Raw genomic sequence first — 17,116 nt, 5'->3', positions numbered from 1 at the left:
CAGACATTCAGCCTCACAGTCAGCAGCACATGGCGGCTAAGGAGCTACGCTGATGGTCTCTGGAGAGACAGTTACATTCAGCCATCATGAGTCATGGCTGAGCAACTGTAGTGAGGGGGCTTTGAGGTCATCACACAAGGAGAATCCAGAGAACTACTTTCCCTTCAATTCCTGTGCCTTCCAAGGGCAGCTCCGTCCCACACCTCAATCTCCCAGATCACGGAACTTTAATATGGGTCATCAAGAATATGGGTCATCAAGAATCCGAAAGCAGATCCTTCCCTGCAAGCCAGCCCCTTCTCCCTAAGGTCCTTGGTAGTCACCTGAGGAAGAGGAAAATGGATCTCCTGTAATCCACCTCATTGATGCTGTCATAGTGATCCACATAGGGTTTGATGGCATCCAGCAGGCCAGAGTGAAGCTTCTCTGTCTCATCGAAGATGAACAATGACTGCTTGCAGAGCTGCACTGTCTCGCTTATCTGCTTCTTCAGCTGAACCTGCATGGCAGTAGGAAAAGAGTGTGAACTGGCAAGTAGAGAAGCCTGTAGGTAGATCACCTGGTGTTCACCACCAGCACTACTGCATCCTTCACACAGACACAGCTACCAAGGAAGACTGAGCTCCCTCACAGCCAGCACCCAACCCACTGCTCCATTCTCTATCATGACTCCCACTGGGAAAGGTTGGGAGCTCCTCTACTGCAAGTGCTCCTGCACCAGTCCCTGCAATGGCCCCAGCAGCTGAGAGCTCACCAACAACTAATCATTACACACCAGTTTTCATACTGGCCTTCTGGGAGGGGCCAGTATTGGAGTGGCATTGGGCTCTCCCACAGCCGGTGGCCCCTGCTAGGAAGGGTTGGAACTTTGTACATTGTTACAGGGCTCCTCCAACAGCCTGTGCTCCTGCTCTATCCTCTATTAACAGCGGTGTCTGAGATAGTTACATATTCAGAAATGGCCCTTTGACTGGATTGAAGAGGCTAGGACTGAGTTACCCATACTACAACCAGCACCATTGTGGCTGGTAACTCTGGAGTTTTCGCACCTTGTACAAGTCCACATATTTGGGATGTGGGAAGTGAAAGAGCGATATAAAGACTTTAACACACTCGCTTTTCAGCCCGTCTCGGTACAAGTGATCAGCGATCATCCGGGCCACAAAGTTTTTCCCAGTGCCAGACCAGCCATGGAACGACAGAGCCAGAGCCTTCTCCGGCTGTGTGGTCTCCAGGAAGCCTTGCATTGCTCTCAGAATGACGTCCTTTGCCAAGTGCTGCCCATGTAGCCTCTTGCTCAAGTCCATCTCTAACCCTGCAGAACGAAAGGAAACACTGATCTTACACCCAAACCTGTCTGCTATCACTTATGGATAGGAACAAGCAGGGAGGACGTTTGGCAGCAATTTTGTTCTGAGTTGAGCCCATCAGAGCATGAGGCATTCTGCCTTGCGTTGCTGGAAGGTATGCCTGTTCAAGGGGTCCCTGTGCCGTGGTATTACAAATGCAGAGCTAGATTGGAAAGCAGCATTTTGAGTGATCTGATCACAGTAGTGGAAATCGGGATTCTTGGGCTCTATTCACAGCTTTGCCATGGACCCAGGCAAGCCACTTATCCTCTCTTTTCCCCCTCTGGAAAATGGGGATAGTATTTACCCATTTCACAGGGTATTTAGTTCATTAACATTTGCAAAAAGGCACTAAGATCCCAAGATGGAAGCCCCTAGAGAAGGACAAAGTATCAATCAATCAGTCACAGTTTGCACTGATTACCGAAGTCCCAGACCCAGTCACACCTTAGGACATTTTCACATGGACTGCATACAGGGCTCAGTATCTACCCTCTAGGTCAGGACCGGGAGAAGGGGATGGGGCTTAGCAGCCCCCTCTGAGCAAGTTCTTATTCCCCCTTCCACGTGCTCTGGCTGTGCAGGAGACTACAGGCAGGAACAGGCAGGGTCTCTGCTCTGGAAAGCACTCTGCATAGTGATGCTAAGATTTTGTCATGGGGTAAAGGAGGGTCTGTGTGTCATGGAATAAAAAATGGTCTGAAATGGAACTGTCTAAACTCACGGAACATTGAGGCAAATTCAGCACCTGGCTAAGAACTGCTACTTCTCTTTAACTTCTTTGTGACCAAAAATTTGATTTAAGAATTAAAACAACCTCACAGAGGTTTGCCCCTAGTTCTAGGAACTGGGAATTAGAGATTTCACTCCAGCTGATAGGGAAACATGCACACACATTCTGCCTCTTTGGTACTTCTCTGGCCTCCATTCCCACTGCATCTGAGCACCTCATAATCTTTAATGTACTTAAGGCCAGGCGATACTGACATCCCCATTATACAGATGAAAAACTGAGGCACAGAGACTTGCCCAAGGTTACACAGGGAGTCATAGCAGAGCAGGGAACTGAACCTGGCTCTCCTAAGTCCCAGACTAGCACCTTAAACTCTGGACCATTCTCTATCTCAAGGGCTTTACCTGTGATGTTGTTGGCTATTCTGCAGTCTCCTGTCTCACAGCACTTTCCAAAGCTGCAGTACCAGCTAGAAAGGATCTCCAGATAATCCTGACCCACCAGAGGCAAGCTCCAACCTAGGAAAGAGGCAGCAGTGAGAAAGAAAATTGTATGGCAGGCTGTCTGCCTCCTGAGGATAAACCTTGCCCTATCAGCCTTGAATTCCCCACAGACCCATGCTAGAGCTCCTATCAACTTATCAACAGCACCAATGTCCATATCCACAGCACAGCAATGGGGGGGGGGGGGAAGGGAACTGACGTGGGTAGACAGGCAGTCACTCAAATGGCACACACACACACATACATCTGGGAAGGACACTCGGTCAAAATGGCGATCCCCATCACACACCCCTATGGTAGGGATTTAGGCCGGGAAATCGTTAATCCTGCTGGAGAGGGGACACCACCCCTCCCCAAGGGATGCCTCTTGGCTTGGATGCAACCCTCTAAGATCCCATACAAATGAATCCAACTTAGCAGCCTGGCTCAGGCGTCCCCACTCTGGTTGTGCTGAGGGGTACAGAAGACAGCAATGAAAACTCACATGTGACTGACAGCTACAGGAATTAAACAGGAAACACACACAAAAGAAGCCTGTCCCTCTATATCTTACATGCACAGCTACCTGGAGACACGGGCATTTGCACAACAGATCACTGCACCTCTTATTAACTGTGGGAACATAACAAGACCCTGGCCCAGATCCTCAGCTGCTGTAAGGGGGTGTGATGGGATGGGACTGATGCCAGCGGAGGGTCCAGGCACGTAGCTCCCCTGCAGCCCCTTCTCTCCCCCGGCATTGACAGAGACATCCCGCTAGCCCAAAGATCGGCCCGTGGCAGGGCGAGGGGCGTGCACTGAACGCCCCACGCGGCCTGCCCGATCTAGGGCAGGGAGACGAGGCAGCTCCTCACCCTGCGACTGCTGGCTGCCCTCTTCCTGCGGCTGCTCGCAGCCCTCCCGCCACAGCCGGCAGGCCAGGTACCGCCAGTACTGCCCGGAGAGGTCGCTCCCGGCCCTGCCCGGCGGCAGCCCCGGCGCGGCGGCGCCCGGCTCCGCTTCCCGAGGCGCCCGGCTCCGCCCCGCAGCGCCGCACAGCAGAGGCCCGAGGCAGCAGAGCAGCAGCGGGAGCCCAGCCCAGCGCGCCATGGCCGGAGGGAGGCGGCGAGCCGGACTCCCCCAGCGCCGGTCACGGCCCGGGCGCGCCCAGCGCTGAGCTCGCTTCCCGCCCCCGGCCATCCGAGCTGCCGGGGGACAGGCCGGGGACGGGGCGGGGCGGGGCCAGCTCGCCCACGGGGCCGAGGGGAGCTCTGGGGACTTGCACGGGCCGCCCCCAGGGAGCGCCCCAGCGGGGACCCGCTGCCACGCGCTTCCGCCAGGCCTCCAGCCGCTGCCCGCCCGCAGCCAGCGCGGCTCGGCCGATTGCACAGGAGCGATCGCATACGCACCGCGGGGCCACCTGCTCTGCAGCCCCGTGCAAGCCGCACTCACAGCCCGCTGGCCCGGGCCCCTCCTGCAAACCCCGGGGCAGCGCGGGAGGGGAACGGCGGCTGGGTAGCCCAAGAGACGGCCAGCCAGCCGGGACAATGCGGGCAGCGGGAGGTATCCCCCGCTGTGCTTCCCTGCTGCTCGGGCTAGCATTGGTTCCCCGCGGGGTGGGGTGAAAAGCTGCCCCCTTTCGCCACAGTGGGGTTCCCAGGGCAACACTAGATCTAAGACAGCCGAGTCCAATTTACCCGGCCCATAGCGCCCCTGCCCAGAAGAGATGCTCTGCAATCTTAGCGCCTACTCCTCGGGGCATCCTAGTAGTTTGCAATAAGATCCTGAGGCTTTAACAGCTGCTTTACAGAATTATAGGGCCAGATCCTGGTAGCAGCTGCGAACATGAATTTTGGGAGGAGGGGGCCCGTTACCTTCATTCTTTCCTAGCTGCATCTGTCCCAGCACATTCAACTGGGATTTAACTGGGAATTGGTCCTGCTTCGAGCAGGGGGTTGGACTAGATGACCTTCTGGGGTCCCTTCCAACCCTGATATTCTATGATTCTAGAGCAGTGGTATACAGTATAATAGACAGACAGCCCACACAACACACCCAATCTTAGCTAGTCCAAGTAGAAAGAGCCCCCATCAAGTAAACCCTCTCTCTGAAGGCTAGCCTGGCCTTTGCTGTTACAGAAAGGAGATTCTAGGATTGCAAATAAAGCAAGACTTTAATATTGGAGAAAAGCAAGGTGTAGTTAGGAATGCAGCCTGGAGCCTGAGTGGGTGAATAGCAACCAATCATTTATAAATCCAAATGCTGCCTGACACAGCTGGCCAAGTGAGAAGTGAGAGACTAGCACCTATATTTAGTGAGGGCCAGGAGAGGACAAGTTCAAGTTCACTTGTTATATTCCAGTCCTTCCCATCATCCACTCCTGCCCCTCCATAGCTTAAAGCCTGAGATGGAATGAATTTTAAGCATATCCAATTGCTCATGGAAAAGTGCAACAGTCAGTTTTTAAATAAGCTCGGCAATTCATTCATTTCAGATGGTTATACACCAGATCAATTCCAAAGCGAGAAAGCCATCCAGTTGAATACAAGGCCATCTAGAGGTTGATACAAATATTACGAACTGTGGTGACAATCTACAAAAATTGTCCTGGGGGTTGGAAAGAAAAACTTCCCCTGTTATATAGGAGATCAGCCTAAAGAAGTATAATTGTCCCTTTGGGCTTTAAAAATGTATGAAACCTTAACACTTCTAACCCTCTGCCTAAAATGATAAGCACTGATTTAAAGCTAACCTACCTATGACTTAGGGCTTTTCTACACACAAAGTTGAACTAGTTTAACTAAAATAGGTTTTAAAACATGTTGGTTTGGTTACACTAGTTCAAAAACCCTGTGTGGACACATTTTAAACTTGGTTTATATCAACTTAATTGGAGTCAGTTCCTTACCAAATTGAGTTAAATCAATATAAGCCATTTTAAAACTAATTTAAGTGTCTGCCTCAACTCAACTACATCACTTTTAAAAACACCCTTAATTAAACTAGTGTAACTGTGAGTCTAGACAAAACCTTAGATTGAGAAACATGTGCATGAGAGGGAAGGAACTCACCAAAAATAACAAACATTCCCAGGACACAGTTTTCAGATTCTAAAGGAAAAGAAAGTTTGCAAATGCAAATTCTGGGGGAAAGAAATAAAATGGTTAACTGACCATCAATACACTGGTTCCGTGGTACCTGGGCAGATCTGATAGGCCACCAGCTCAGGGCATCACAGCAGAATCCAGGCTGCTGCAGAGGGATTGCATTTCACAGGAGCTAAAAGGAAAACAGAATAATGAGTGCTTTCCAGCAACCTGCTGACTGTGTGCCTATTAACCAGGTTAAGAGATGGACCAATATGCTAAATATTGGACAGTACACTCTGGTTTATCTGGCCTGGGGGACATCCAAAACTGTCAGATAACCAGGTGTTCCATATAAACAGAAGGGCTGTTCTGAGCTACAGTTTCACTGCATGTACCCTATGTTAATCACCTGCTAATAGCTTCTCAAGTAGCCTCCATGTGCCAATGGCTTTCTACTTTTAATGCTTAATACTTTAATAATTTTTGGTATTTTAATAAACAAAGGATGTTTTACTCTTTAATAAAGTTATAGTTACAGTGGTTTTAAGTACAATTTTAGTGTCAATTCTATTTGCAGGGCTTAAAGCAAGTTTGTCTTTTTTTTTTTTTAAATAAAACAATGCTGTTAAAATAGCACTAAAATACAATGAACAGAGAGGGACTTGGCCTAGATGTGATCTTACTTCATTTAATTAACAAGAGGTGGAGGCGGGGGGGGGGAAGGGTGGTCGTTCTCAAGGGCGGAGTCTATGAAACAGGTGGGAAAAGAATAGACAACCCCTTGAGAAGAACACAGAAGGAATTATTGCTTTTTCTGCATTTCTTGGACTGAACTTCAATAATCCACTGTAATCTTCAGTAGTTCTTTTGGGGGGAGGAGTGACAGGGGGAGTTTAAAGGATAGATGGCTGCAGGGGTCTAAACCAGTGGTTCTCAACCAGGGGTACACAGAAATCTTCCAGAGGGTACATCAACTCATCTCAATATTTGCCTAGTTTTGCAAGAGGCTACATAAAAAGCACTAGCGAAGTCAACACAAATTAAAAGTTCATACAATGACTTGTTTATATTGCTCTATATACTGTACACTGAAATCTAAGTACAGTATTTATATTCCAAATTATTTATTTTATAATTATATGGTAAAAATGAGAAAGTCAGCGATTGTTCAGTAATAGTGGGCTGTGACACTTTGTATTTTTACGTCTGATTTTGTAAGTAAGTAGTTTTAAAATGGGGTGAAATGTGGGGTACCCAAGACAAATGAGACTCCTGAAAGGGGTATAGTAGTCTGGAAAGGTTGAGAGCCACTAGCCTAAACAATTGAGGGGGGCGGAACTGGTCACCAATTTGGAGATTTTCATCTGTAGATGGTTATTCACATGTAGTCCTGACAAATAACTGGGGCCTGGTCTACACTTTAAAAGTTAGATCAACGTAGCTATGAAAAATTCAGACCCTTGACCCCTATAGTTAAGCCAACCTAACCCCTAGTGTAGATGTGGCTAGTCTGATGGAAGAAATCTAGCTCCCACCATCTGGGGAAGTGGATTACCTACATCGATGGAAAACCCCTTTCTGTTGCTGTAGGAAGGGTCTACACTTTGTTGCTACAGCAGCATAACTGCAGCACTGTAGCTGTGCTACTGTAGTGCTGTAGCGTAGACATGGCCTGAGGATGATAAGCACATGATTGACAACTGAACTCTCAGTTCAAGCCTACTAGACAGATGTTTCCCATCAGGAAAAAAAAAAAAAAAAAAAAGCACCACCAAAAAGTCTGGCTATGTCTGGCTTTGGTACAACTTGTATTTCCTTTAATTTATCAGACACACAAGATGATCTTCTTCAGGTCTGTAAGCTGAAAAGCTGGTGTCTCTCACCAACAAAAGCTGGTCCAATAAAAGATATTCCCTGACCCACCTTGTCTGTCTAATAGCCTGGGACCAATATGGCTACACCACCACTGCATACACTTAATTTATCAACAGCCAGATGGATACAGCTACACAGCAGCAACACAACAAAAAAACTGAAGCAGCAGTTTTCAAAACAGCCTAAAAACTTTTTTAATTTAAGCTTTGCCAAATATTGAAAAATGGAAAAAATTGAGAAAAGATTTACAAAAGAAGTTTAAAGGAAAGGTTATACTTCAATGTAAGGTTTTAATTAGAAAAATCCCTAACAGCTCTTGTAGTTTCTGTGAGTTGCTGAACTGGTGAAAAGCAGCAAGGGTCCTTTCTTTCCCAGAGGTGAGGGGGAGAGAAACAGGCACCTAAAACAGTGGAGATGGATATAAACGGATACTGTTGTTACACGATGCAAAGGAGCAGAAAGAAGTGGGTGTAAAGTTCAAAGTTGTGAAAATTGGCAGCAGAGTCTGAGTTTGTGTTGGTGCATTTTAGTTTATCGAAAGCAGGCGTCCTTGTTTGCAGGCTGACATGGATGTGGCATCACAGGTCAAGTCAAAGGTCCCAAATGCAACCCAGGGTCAACAACTACATTGCATTTGAGAGGGTTCTGATAGGTGCCTGACTCCAGGAATCCCACTGCTGTGGTCCCTGTAGATCTCACAAGTAGAACATGCTTCCTGTGCATTTCCCTCCAGATCTCCATATAACTCTCAAACTTTTAGAATTGTGCATGTCACACTTGTACCTTTGAAAAACTTGATACTGTGGGGTAATCCAGGAAGCTAACTCACGATCTGGCCACACTAAGTCCGAGCCTTGGGGAGACAAGGGATTTTCCTGCCTCTCTCTCTACTTCCTCTCTGAGAAGGGCTTTCAGCCACAATAGGAGTTGCGAGCCAGCCATAAATAGCTGCCAATTTAACGCATGTGTCGCTGACTGCTGTGTGTACTGGTCTACTTATGCAACACAGAACAATTGCTCCTCTCCTGGTGCAGACCCTTGGGGTGCATTTTCTAATGCCAAAACATTTGCATTCGGGAGACCACTTGAACACAGTGCATTCCTTTGATGAGTCCATTGCAGATTCATTTTCTTGGTCATGCCTCTCCTAACCTGAACAGCTATTTTGCAAACACATTCCACCTGGCCCCCTCTTGAAAATGCACTGCCAGCACCCACTATTGAAGAAACTACCACCAAATATAGTAGCACAACACTGAAAGTTTAAGCCATTGTGTGTTGGGAAACCAGAGCAAGAGAGACTTAAACAATCCATCAATGTTTTATTAAAATTTTTATTCACATAATGCTTCTTTATGCAGAGTCTGACCCTGGGGAACACAAATAGAAAGTCAGGATTGAATTTGTTTTCTCTTTGTACTAACAACCTTCATTTGTGCAGCTGCTCCCCGGGGCAATCCTCTGGCAGCTCCAAGACAGGTGTTTGCGTCCAGCTCCAGCTGCCACAGCAAATAAGTTATCATCTTAATAAATTATTATTTTTTGATTGAAGTTTGTTTGGCAAGACACACTCCAGTTCATTACATGCCGACAGAAGAGCAAATTAGAGTGTTTCCTCCACCCTGTTTGCCGACTCAGGCAGGAGATCAACAACGGTGGGCTAATGAAGCTCGACTTAATTAGTTCTTGATTTCTGCACCATGACTATTAATACCCCCAGAATGATTATCTTTGTAACATCTGGGGCCAATCACGTACTGCATGTGCATCTTTAGACTGTGACAACTGGAATAAGAGGGCATCATGAAAATCTCAATGACAAAGCCTAGCATCTCTTACAAATGAGGGATGCCAATTTTTAAAGGTACAAGACAGACCCCACTGGCATAAGGATGTAATTTTTATTTCTACTTTGGGGAAGCCTAGCTTTAGGTAAAAAACGACACAGTGTTTCTCTCTGTTACCCTCATGTCCAGCCCAGAGCAGGCTCTTCCAAACACCTTCACAGGTAACATGTCATAACATCCCTGTATTTCCTGCTTCCACCCTCCTCCAAAGTTGCCTATTCACCCCTTTTCCATTTATTGTTAACCAAGATGCAGTGCTTTAATTCTCTGACAGTCACAGTGTGGGAAAGCAGGCTAGTAAATCTCAACTCACTGCAAGCTCTGGAAGCCAGAGAGAAAGCAAACTGAAAGCTCTTTACACCAATTTCATTTCATGGCAAGATCATAATTTTAAACAAAAACCCACCACCAAATGCAAATGAGCAACTGTAAATAAAATCCCAAACATATTTGACTCTTCCCGCACCATCAAATGTCATGGCCTATGCTTCAAAACAGAGGGGAAGAAGAGACTTGTGAGATCATGCATGCCACACCATTATTCTTCTCTCCTCCTTGAATAAGTTATCTTCAGTTTCATAGTAAATATTTAATGCCAATGCACACCAACAAAGCTTAATTCTGCTACCCTCACTCATTCCAAGTAGTACCTTACTCCATAAGTAGCCCCACTGAAATCAGTAAGACCACCACAGAATACTTGGGATGAATGAGGGTGGCAGAAGAGGGCTCTCAAAGATGGAGAAAAGAGCCAACACTCCCCAGGCACACTCACAATAAGCTAGTTCATGCTGAAGCATTTCTGCTCTGATGGAAGCCAGGAAGAACAATTCACGCATAGTAGGAAAGAACTCACTGACCAAATGAAGTTTGCCTTTGAAGAGCGAATTCAGTGCTTGTGAAACTGGACTGATAGGCACTAGTTTAAAGTCAGGTATACTGCCAACAAGGATTATACAAAATTCTCTCTCAGCTGTCAATGCACTTCAGTCCTTTCCTGTAGCACCTGCTACTATTCCAGTCCTAATGTGCAGCAGGTTTGTGACATGGATGATGGCCCGGAGGGGAACTAGAACAAAACCAGACTCTTTCACTTATGCTCTAATCATGATGTAAGCCCAGCTCCCGTGAGGTGATAAGCGTCATCAGGCATTAGCCTATTATTAGCAGCCTCTACAGTTCCTCAGGACAGGCTGGGTAACACCAATTGCATTTTCAAGGTCATCTCCTCCGCTTATACCTGCTAGACTGGCTATGGCAGCAGGTGCAATAGCTAGAACACTGAGTTACTTTTTATTTCCATTCTACCCCGTTGCGATTTCAGAAGGACTAAACACCTTCAACAGAAAGGACAATCTCCAACTGCCAGCTACACCATGGCAGAGCCAAAGAGATTCTTAAGCCTGCAATCAGAACAGATTTAAACAAAGAAATAAACTTAAATCGTAGGAGGCCAGGGAAGCACAGAAATGGAGATCAACTTGCTGCACTTCGTCTTATATCATCTAAAGTAGTGCGTACAAAAGCATTCCCCCAACCCTGCTATTTCTAGGAGGAAGCTCGAGTAAGATTATTCATCCTTTTGTGTGCCTTATTAGCTACACACATCAAACTGATGCAACGCCAGTAGATGTGGGAGTGTAGTGAAAAAATCCTCTTTTGTTTCTGGAGCCATGGATTTAAATAACCAATTTATCATAAACGATGAGTTTTGTGGCCTCAAGCTAGTCTATAACAGTTTGAAATCTCTGCTAGAGGATGACACAGGACCAACAGAAGAGGAGAGCTACAAATCAAAATTGAGATACATTGACAAATGCCCAGGAACATGTGCATAGCACTCCTCCATCATACCCTCTTATAGACAGCACATATTTTTTTATGAGCATCAAGTTTGCCATGAAAAAATGCCCCTCAAATTAATACAAGGTAGAATTCCAAGACAACCACCAGAGAATCAGTATATCACAGCAGCTGGGAAAAGGAAGGAGGCCAACTGAAGTTGCTCAGTTTAAGAGTTCCACCACAAAAGTCAATGTCTGGTCTTCTACAAAAACACCAGCACCGAGAACTGTGATTGCCATTCAGAGGGTGGGGAGTAAGCCCTTCCATGCCATAGGCAGAGCAGCCAATACTTTCTGTAATCCTTAGGCTCTTTGTTCACAGCTGTTGGCTATCTGTGTAGGTCAGCAAGAAGCCTGTTCCTAGTTTGTATTACATACTCTGCTCACCCCCATTTATAGGGCCTACTGTAAGAAAAATGATCTGGCTAAGTGGAATCTGCTCTGAACAGATTTTATCCTGCTTCTCAGCTATAATACAAAGATAATTTGGTTAATATGGACATAGATTCATGGGGATATCTGCTCTGCTATATTCCCTATGTACAGAAAGTAGTGTTGGTCCATGTACTAATTTCTTGGGGAACAGATATTAATCATCAGCTATTGGATGGATCTTAGTGCTGTAAAAAAAAGCTGGTCGTCATCTCCTCACCTTCCAATTGCATGGATGAATTTTCACTAGCACTTCAGTGATAACATTGAAGCATCATCACATATGAAGCAGATCCCTCTTCCCAGCATCTTATTAACGAGAACACAGCTGAGCAGCAGACACACCATCTCCCACCCCATTGGTGTTCGCAAGGACATTCTACCCCAGCAGGGGGCACTAAATTATTTTATTTACCACTTCCTCTTTTTTTAAAGGAGGCAAAAAAATACCTAACCAGCTCACAGCTGATTATATACAACTCTGAATTGGACTAAAACCTCACAAGAGCATATTAAGAGTGGGTGGCTGGGGAAATAGAAAGGGGAGAGGACTGTAATGTTCCATCTCCATTGTCCCCTCTAGAACCAGCCCACATATTCCTGTGGAATTCCACTCTCTTTTTCATTAACACCAGCAGTTGTGTTTTCCCAGTGCAATGTCCACTGCCAGCAATGGACACACCACGACGGCGAAGCTGCCACTGTGGCTACAGGGCTATCCAAGGGCTCCCAAACTCTCCACCTTCTCTAGCAGCTGTTTGCCAAAGATGAAGACCACCACCATCACTTCCCCTGGCTCAGGAGCTTTTCCATTCATTTCCAGTCCATCCTGGGCATAGCCATTCAGAACCGATTGTGCTGTTTTTCTATCATTTGTTTTTTAAAAAAAGGGAGTTTCATCTGTTTTCCATGAAAGTTACAAATGGGAGAGTGTCATCCTGTCTTCCACCAGTACAATGTCTGGACCAAACTGGTCTGTGCACTGTTTCACTGTAGCCAGGATGCTCAGGAGCCGCTGGTCCATGGCATCCAAGTGAGGGTCGGAGAGCACTGGTGAGATGGGGTCATGAGACATGGCAGTCTTTAAGGCAGACTTCAGCACTCCATTCTTCAGGTAGTTCAGTCTGTTCCAGGTGGAAACTCGGATGCTGGAAAAGAAAGATGAGCACACATCATACTAGTGCACACAGGATTTCTAGTCTAAGGTCCCATCAACACTACCATACAGCTGCCCCATTGAGGAGTCCAGTTACAACATGGTTATGCCTACACAGATGGGAGCAAATTAGAACTGGGTCTCTCTCCCCTCCCAAATATATTGTAACTAATATAATCAAGACCTAAATTGTTGGTAGCAGGTGAAGGGAAAGTGATCTAATATGTTGCGATTCTTCTAAGAATTGCTCCATGAAAACTCCTGAAAGCTGACAGGAAGAGCGGAGCTAGGACAATCTGAAGGCCTCCCAGAGCTGGAGAAGGGAACAGAGAGGTCTGTCTGCTAACCCAAAACAATACTCGTAGGGAGCTCAGCATTACTTCCGTCAGAACTTCATCAATCAATCAATCATGGATGAGAAAAAAGAGTCAGATGATTAACCTTCCCTACCAAGTCAATGTACATAGCAATGTTCTTTCTACTTTGCCATTTAATCTTTTCACACTATCACATTTGAACTGTTTTCTTCTGGGGAATCTCCGGGGAATCCTCCCATCAAAGTTGCCATGTTGTAGCAATTTGCCAGAGCTGATGTCCCGACTCAGGTAGCTCCCTTTGGCGTGCATCATTGTCACAGAGTGTTAGGGGAGGGTGGTGTCACCCATGTAACAGGGTACTCCCTATCCCCAGGGGAAGCTGTGAATTCTGCAGTCAAAATAATTGCAACAGATTTTAGCACATTCACATGGCTACCATAGAACATTCTGTTTACAGGCTTCCCTGCCTAGAGGTGTGAGCTGTCCATGGACCACCTGGGCTCAGTGAGAATGAAGACCAGAAGAGCAGGGAGCTGTTCAATCTTCTGCAAAGATGGAAGGGGAACTGCCTCTGGAAACCTCTCCTTTAGGACTGTGTTTGGAGGAACTTGAAGCAGAGGACACAGACTCCAAAGGAGCCACACAAAACAAGAAAAAGAAAACATTTAAAAAAATTACTGGGGAAAGCTAAGGAAATCTTTAATCATTTTTTTAAAGCGTTTCTATTTACTTATTTCATGCTGTTGTTGAAATTTCAGTTTTCTGCAGACTTTAGTGTGCTACAGAAACCAGAGGTGTTACAAAAGAACATAGGTCAAATGTGCCGTAGTATAGAGGGGGCTGTATTGGCTGTACTTGCAGCCTGAGGAGCTAAGCTTCCATACTCTGCAAAGCTCCTGGTTTCCAGAGACTCTGAAGAATTCAGGAGACAAACTGAATGTTTGAGGGGCAGCTCAAGGAACTCTCAATAGACTGGCCTATTTTAAAAAGTGAAGTGATTTTCATTTCTCCGTTTGCGTTGCCCTGATGTAGCACAGTCATGCAAACTACTGCACCGATTTCCTTTATTTGTTTTTAGTTTGTTTGGGTTTTTTAAGTGCTCATGCAACATATAGCCTATTTGTTAACTGGACATGAAGAGCAGAGCCCACAAAAGCAAAGAAAGGCTTGTCCCCTCAGGTAAGCATGGGGCCACGGAACCCAGAAATCAGATTGCAGGAGACAAAAAAAGAAGAAAGCAGGATGGGGGTGCAAGTCGCAGGGACAAAATGAGGGATTTATAGTGGGACAGTGAACAGAGAATCCCAGACAACGCCCTCTGCTCTAAGGAGTCAATGGATACCCTGAAGAACGTGGATGCACGCACAGACAAGGGACAAGAAAAAGGCCTCACAGACAGAGAACACCCTTCCCTCTACACAGCACAATGACTAGCAGTTCTGAAGGCTCAAGTCCTCCATATAACACAAAGCAAGAACCGCACAGGTGGCAGCAGAGCAAGCTTCCACACACTGCCTTGCAATTGTACCACAGCCCTCAGAAGGGACATCAGGAATGAGGGTGGTTTAGTTGCCATGCCTATCCAATCCTTGGCTTCTGTCAGTGAGAGTTCCAATGGTGATGCAAACATCTGTCCAGCAGGAACTGGCCAGAGACCAGCTCATTTCAGAAAAGCCACTGAACAGCTGCAGATGGAAGCTACTTGTCATTACGGATTAAAGGTAAATTTGAACCAGTGACTTAAAGGTGTTCTGTGTATAACTTGCACGTCTCCAGGCTGTCAGAGGGCATCATTGCTATGAATTTCAGTGTGCTCCTGATTTAGATTTGGCAATTGTGTACAAGTAAACTCAATGGCTTCTCCGTGACTTACTTACATGCAGCACTGATAAAGAGGAGCGAGGATGCTTCTCTCATCCAGGGAGGGGTTTCCAAAACTGAAAAACAAATTAGAAGCAGGTGAGCCAGGTGAACACTCAGTACCCTTTCTGACCTCAGCAGATTCTGTAAGGAATTTGAAATCAATAACCAAACAATTCCATGCTCCAACACCTCAAATCAGTTAAGCTAAAACATTCTCAGCCATGATCAATTAGACATACAACTCCCAACAGTTTCTGTTAATGTACCCAACAAACAGCAGCAGCAGCTTTAGCTTTTATAGCTCTTTACCCTGTCAAGACATCTCCAGGCACTTTAAAAACAAGCTGTGAAGAAATTTAGTGATGTAGCCCACATTGCTGAGCTAAGGGGGAAAACAAATGGGATATCAGTTTAGACAAAGAATGAGAGTATCAGCTCCCTGACATTTCTGGACAGGGAATGAATTGAGGAACCATCTGGTACATACAGATCCCCAAGTTGGCCAACCTCGAGCTGAAGCCCACGGATATAAAATGCTGATCAATTCCAACCCATCTAAACCTGACAATCACCCTTTCAGCTGGAAAACTGTCAAAAGGACTTCATAGTATATTTTAGACTTCATTTAAATAGATGCCAAATAAACTTGCACAAAAGTTATTTTTCAGTCACTTATAAATTTAATTTAACAATTTCTTCACAAACCTAACAGAAAGCCTGCTCTTTAACACAGGCCATTTTCCTGCAAAATCTGGAGCTGCTTTATTCATCTGAGTTGCTAAGCATAAAAAAGCCTTAAAACATCAGAGTATTTTTTCACACTCTAGTAACTCAAAAGACAGCTAAAGGGACTTTACTCAAAATGTCAGAAGAAATTCACTTCTGGGGCTGAGATGCCCCCAGAGGAAATTGTTTCAGAAGGGAATGAGCATGTGAACACAGGTAATTCTAACGAAAGTCCGGACATAACCCATGGCTATCACCATCGCTATCCAGTGACTAATATGTAACTCTCTCCCACTCTAATGCCAGGACATTTTAAAAAGCCACCATTTTTGTAGGATCCACCAAAAGCCATGTGAGAGCAGCAGCAATTAACTAATATTCCTAAAGCGGAATACATTCCTGCTGGCATCATGGAAGGAGTCATTGAAGGGGCTGATGTATAAACAGCAATGAAAATTAAATTGAGCCATGTTTATTTCCGACACATTAGAAATACTCACAGTAAGAGAAAGGAGCAGGAGAACCCAATACTTAAAAGGGAAGAAAGGCCAAGAGTAACAAGTAGGAAATGGTATTTTCAAGGCTTCTAAGGGTCTGTCTAGACGACAAAAAGGGTGCTTTAAAATCAAGTTAGCTACCAATCATGGTAGTTCATTGGTAACTCAACCCCAAGGTTAAGTCTTCACTAGGTTAGGAAGTATTTTTAACCGGTGTTATCTAACATACTAAGACCATAGTGTAGCAAAGTGATTGAACAGTTGGAGCACCTCATTGGGGCTAAGAGCGGTGCTGCACAGTTTCATGCTTTAGTGGTCTCCATTCACCTTGTGACTTATCCCTCCAACTGGGTCATTTATGGTCTCACCCTTTTGAAATAAACCAGCGTTTTCACCCAATAGTCCTGTGATAAATGAAGGAGGGTGTGGGGTAGCTCCCTTTTATGGGCACCCAGCCAGCCAGAAGCTATAAAATCCCTCTTAGTAGCTGTTCTCTAATTACTCTACCTGTAAATCAGGGGTGGCCAACCTGAGCTTGAGAAGGAGCCAGAGTAATAGGTCAGCAGTCCCCGCATTAGCTCCCCCTGCTCCCAGCACCTCCTGCCCACCAGAGCCTCCCTCTCCCTCCCCACACCTCCTGATCAGCTGTTTGGTGGTGTGCAGGAGGCTCTAGGGGGGAGGGAGAGGAGCGAGGGCACGGCAGGCTCAGGGGAAGGGGTGGAGTGGCGGCAGGGCCTGTGGCAGAGCCAGGGGTTGAGCAGTGAGCACCCCCTGGCCCATTGGAAAGTTGGCGCCTGTAGCTCCAGCCCCGGAGTCAGTGCCTAGACAAGGAGCTGCATATTAACTTCTGAAGAGCCGCATGTGGCTCCGTAGCCACAGGTTGGCCACCCCGGCTGTAAAGGGTTA

At 46.1% G+C, this 17,116-nt stretch overlaps 2 protein-coding genes across 11 annotated transcripts in view; both read right to left on the bottom strand.

The window, feature by feature from the left end:
* Window positions 1-4,171, bottom strand: part of TOR3A (torsin family 3 member A) — a 28,681-nt gene extending 24,510 nt beyond the window's left edge. For both annotated transcript variants that reach the window (XR_012160320.1, XM_073356519.1), the window contains exons 1-4: window positions 3,440-4,171; window positions 2,487-2,600; window positions 1,050-1,315; window positions 324-499 (exon numbers count right to left, since the gene is read on the bottom strand). Coding sequence is in view for 1 of the 2 variants with exons in the window: in XM_073356519.1 (XP_073212620.1) it covers window positions 324-499; window positions 1,050-1,315; window positions 2,487-2,600; window positions 3,440-4,166 (1,283 nt within the window). In the remaining variant the exon portion in view is untranslated. The remainder of the gene's footprint in view (window positions 1-323; window positions 500-1,049; window positions 1,316-2,486; window positions 2,601-3,439) is intronic.
* A 4,671-nt stretch (window positions 4,172-8,842) lies between these two features.
* FAM20B (FAM20B glycosaminoglycan xylosylkinase) overlaps window positions 8,843-17,116 on the bottom strand; it is a 48,869-nt gene continuing 40,595 nt past the window's right edge. For 8 of the 9 annotated variants that reach the window (XM_073356513.1, XM_073356508.1, XM_073356509.1 and 5 more), the window contains 2 exons: window positions 15,002-15,061; window positions 8,843-12,799 (listed from right to left, as the gene is read on the bottom strand). In XM_073356513.1, the coding sequence (XP_073212614.1) occupies window positions 12,568-12,799; window positions 15,002-15,061 (292 nt within the window). In that variant the 3' untranslated portion in view covers window positions 8,843-12,567. Of the gene's footprint in view, window positions 12,800-14,997; window positions 15,062-17,116 lie in introns of all 9 variants that reach the window. The other variant, XM_073356515.1, reaches the window with a different exon arrangement.

The sequence above is a fragment of the Lepidochelys kempii genome, chromosome 8, assembly GCF_965140265.1.
Source record: "Lepidochelys kempii isolate rLepKem1 chromosome 8, rLepKem1.hap2, whole genome shotgun sequence".
Classification (NCBI taxonomy): Eukaryota; Metazoa; Chordata; order Testudines; family Cheloniidae; genus Lepidochelys; species Lepidochelys kempii.
Note: the sequence above shows the minus strand (reverse complement) of the source record. Positions and strands in the feature narration are given on the sequence as shown.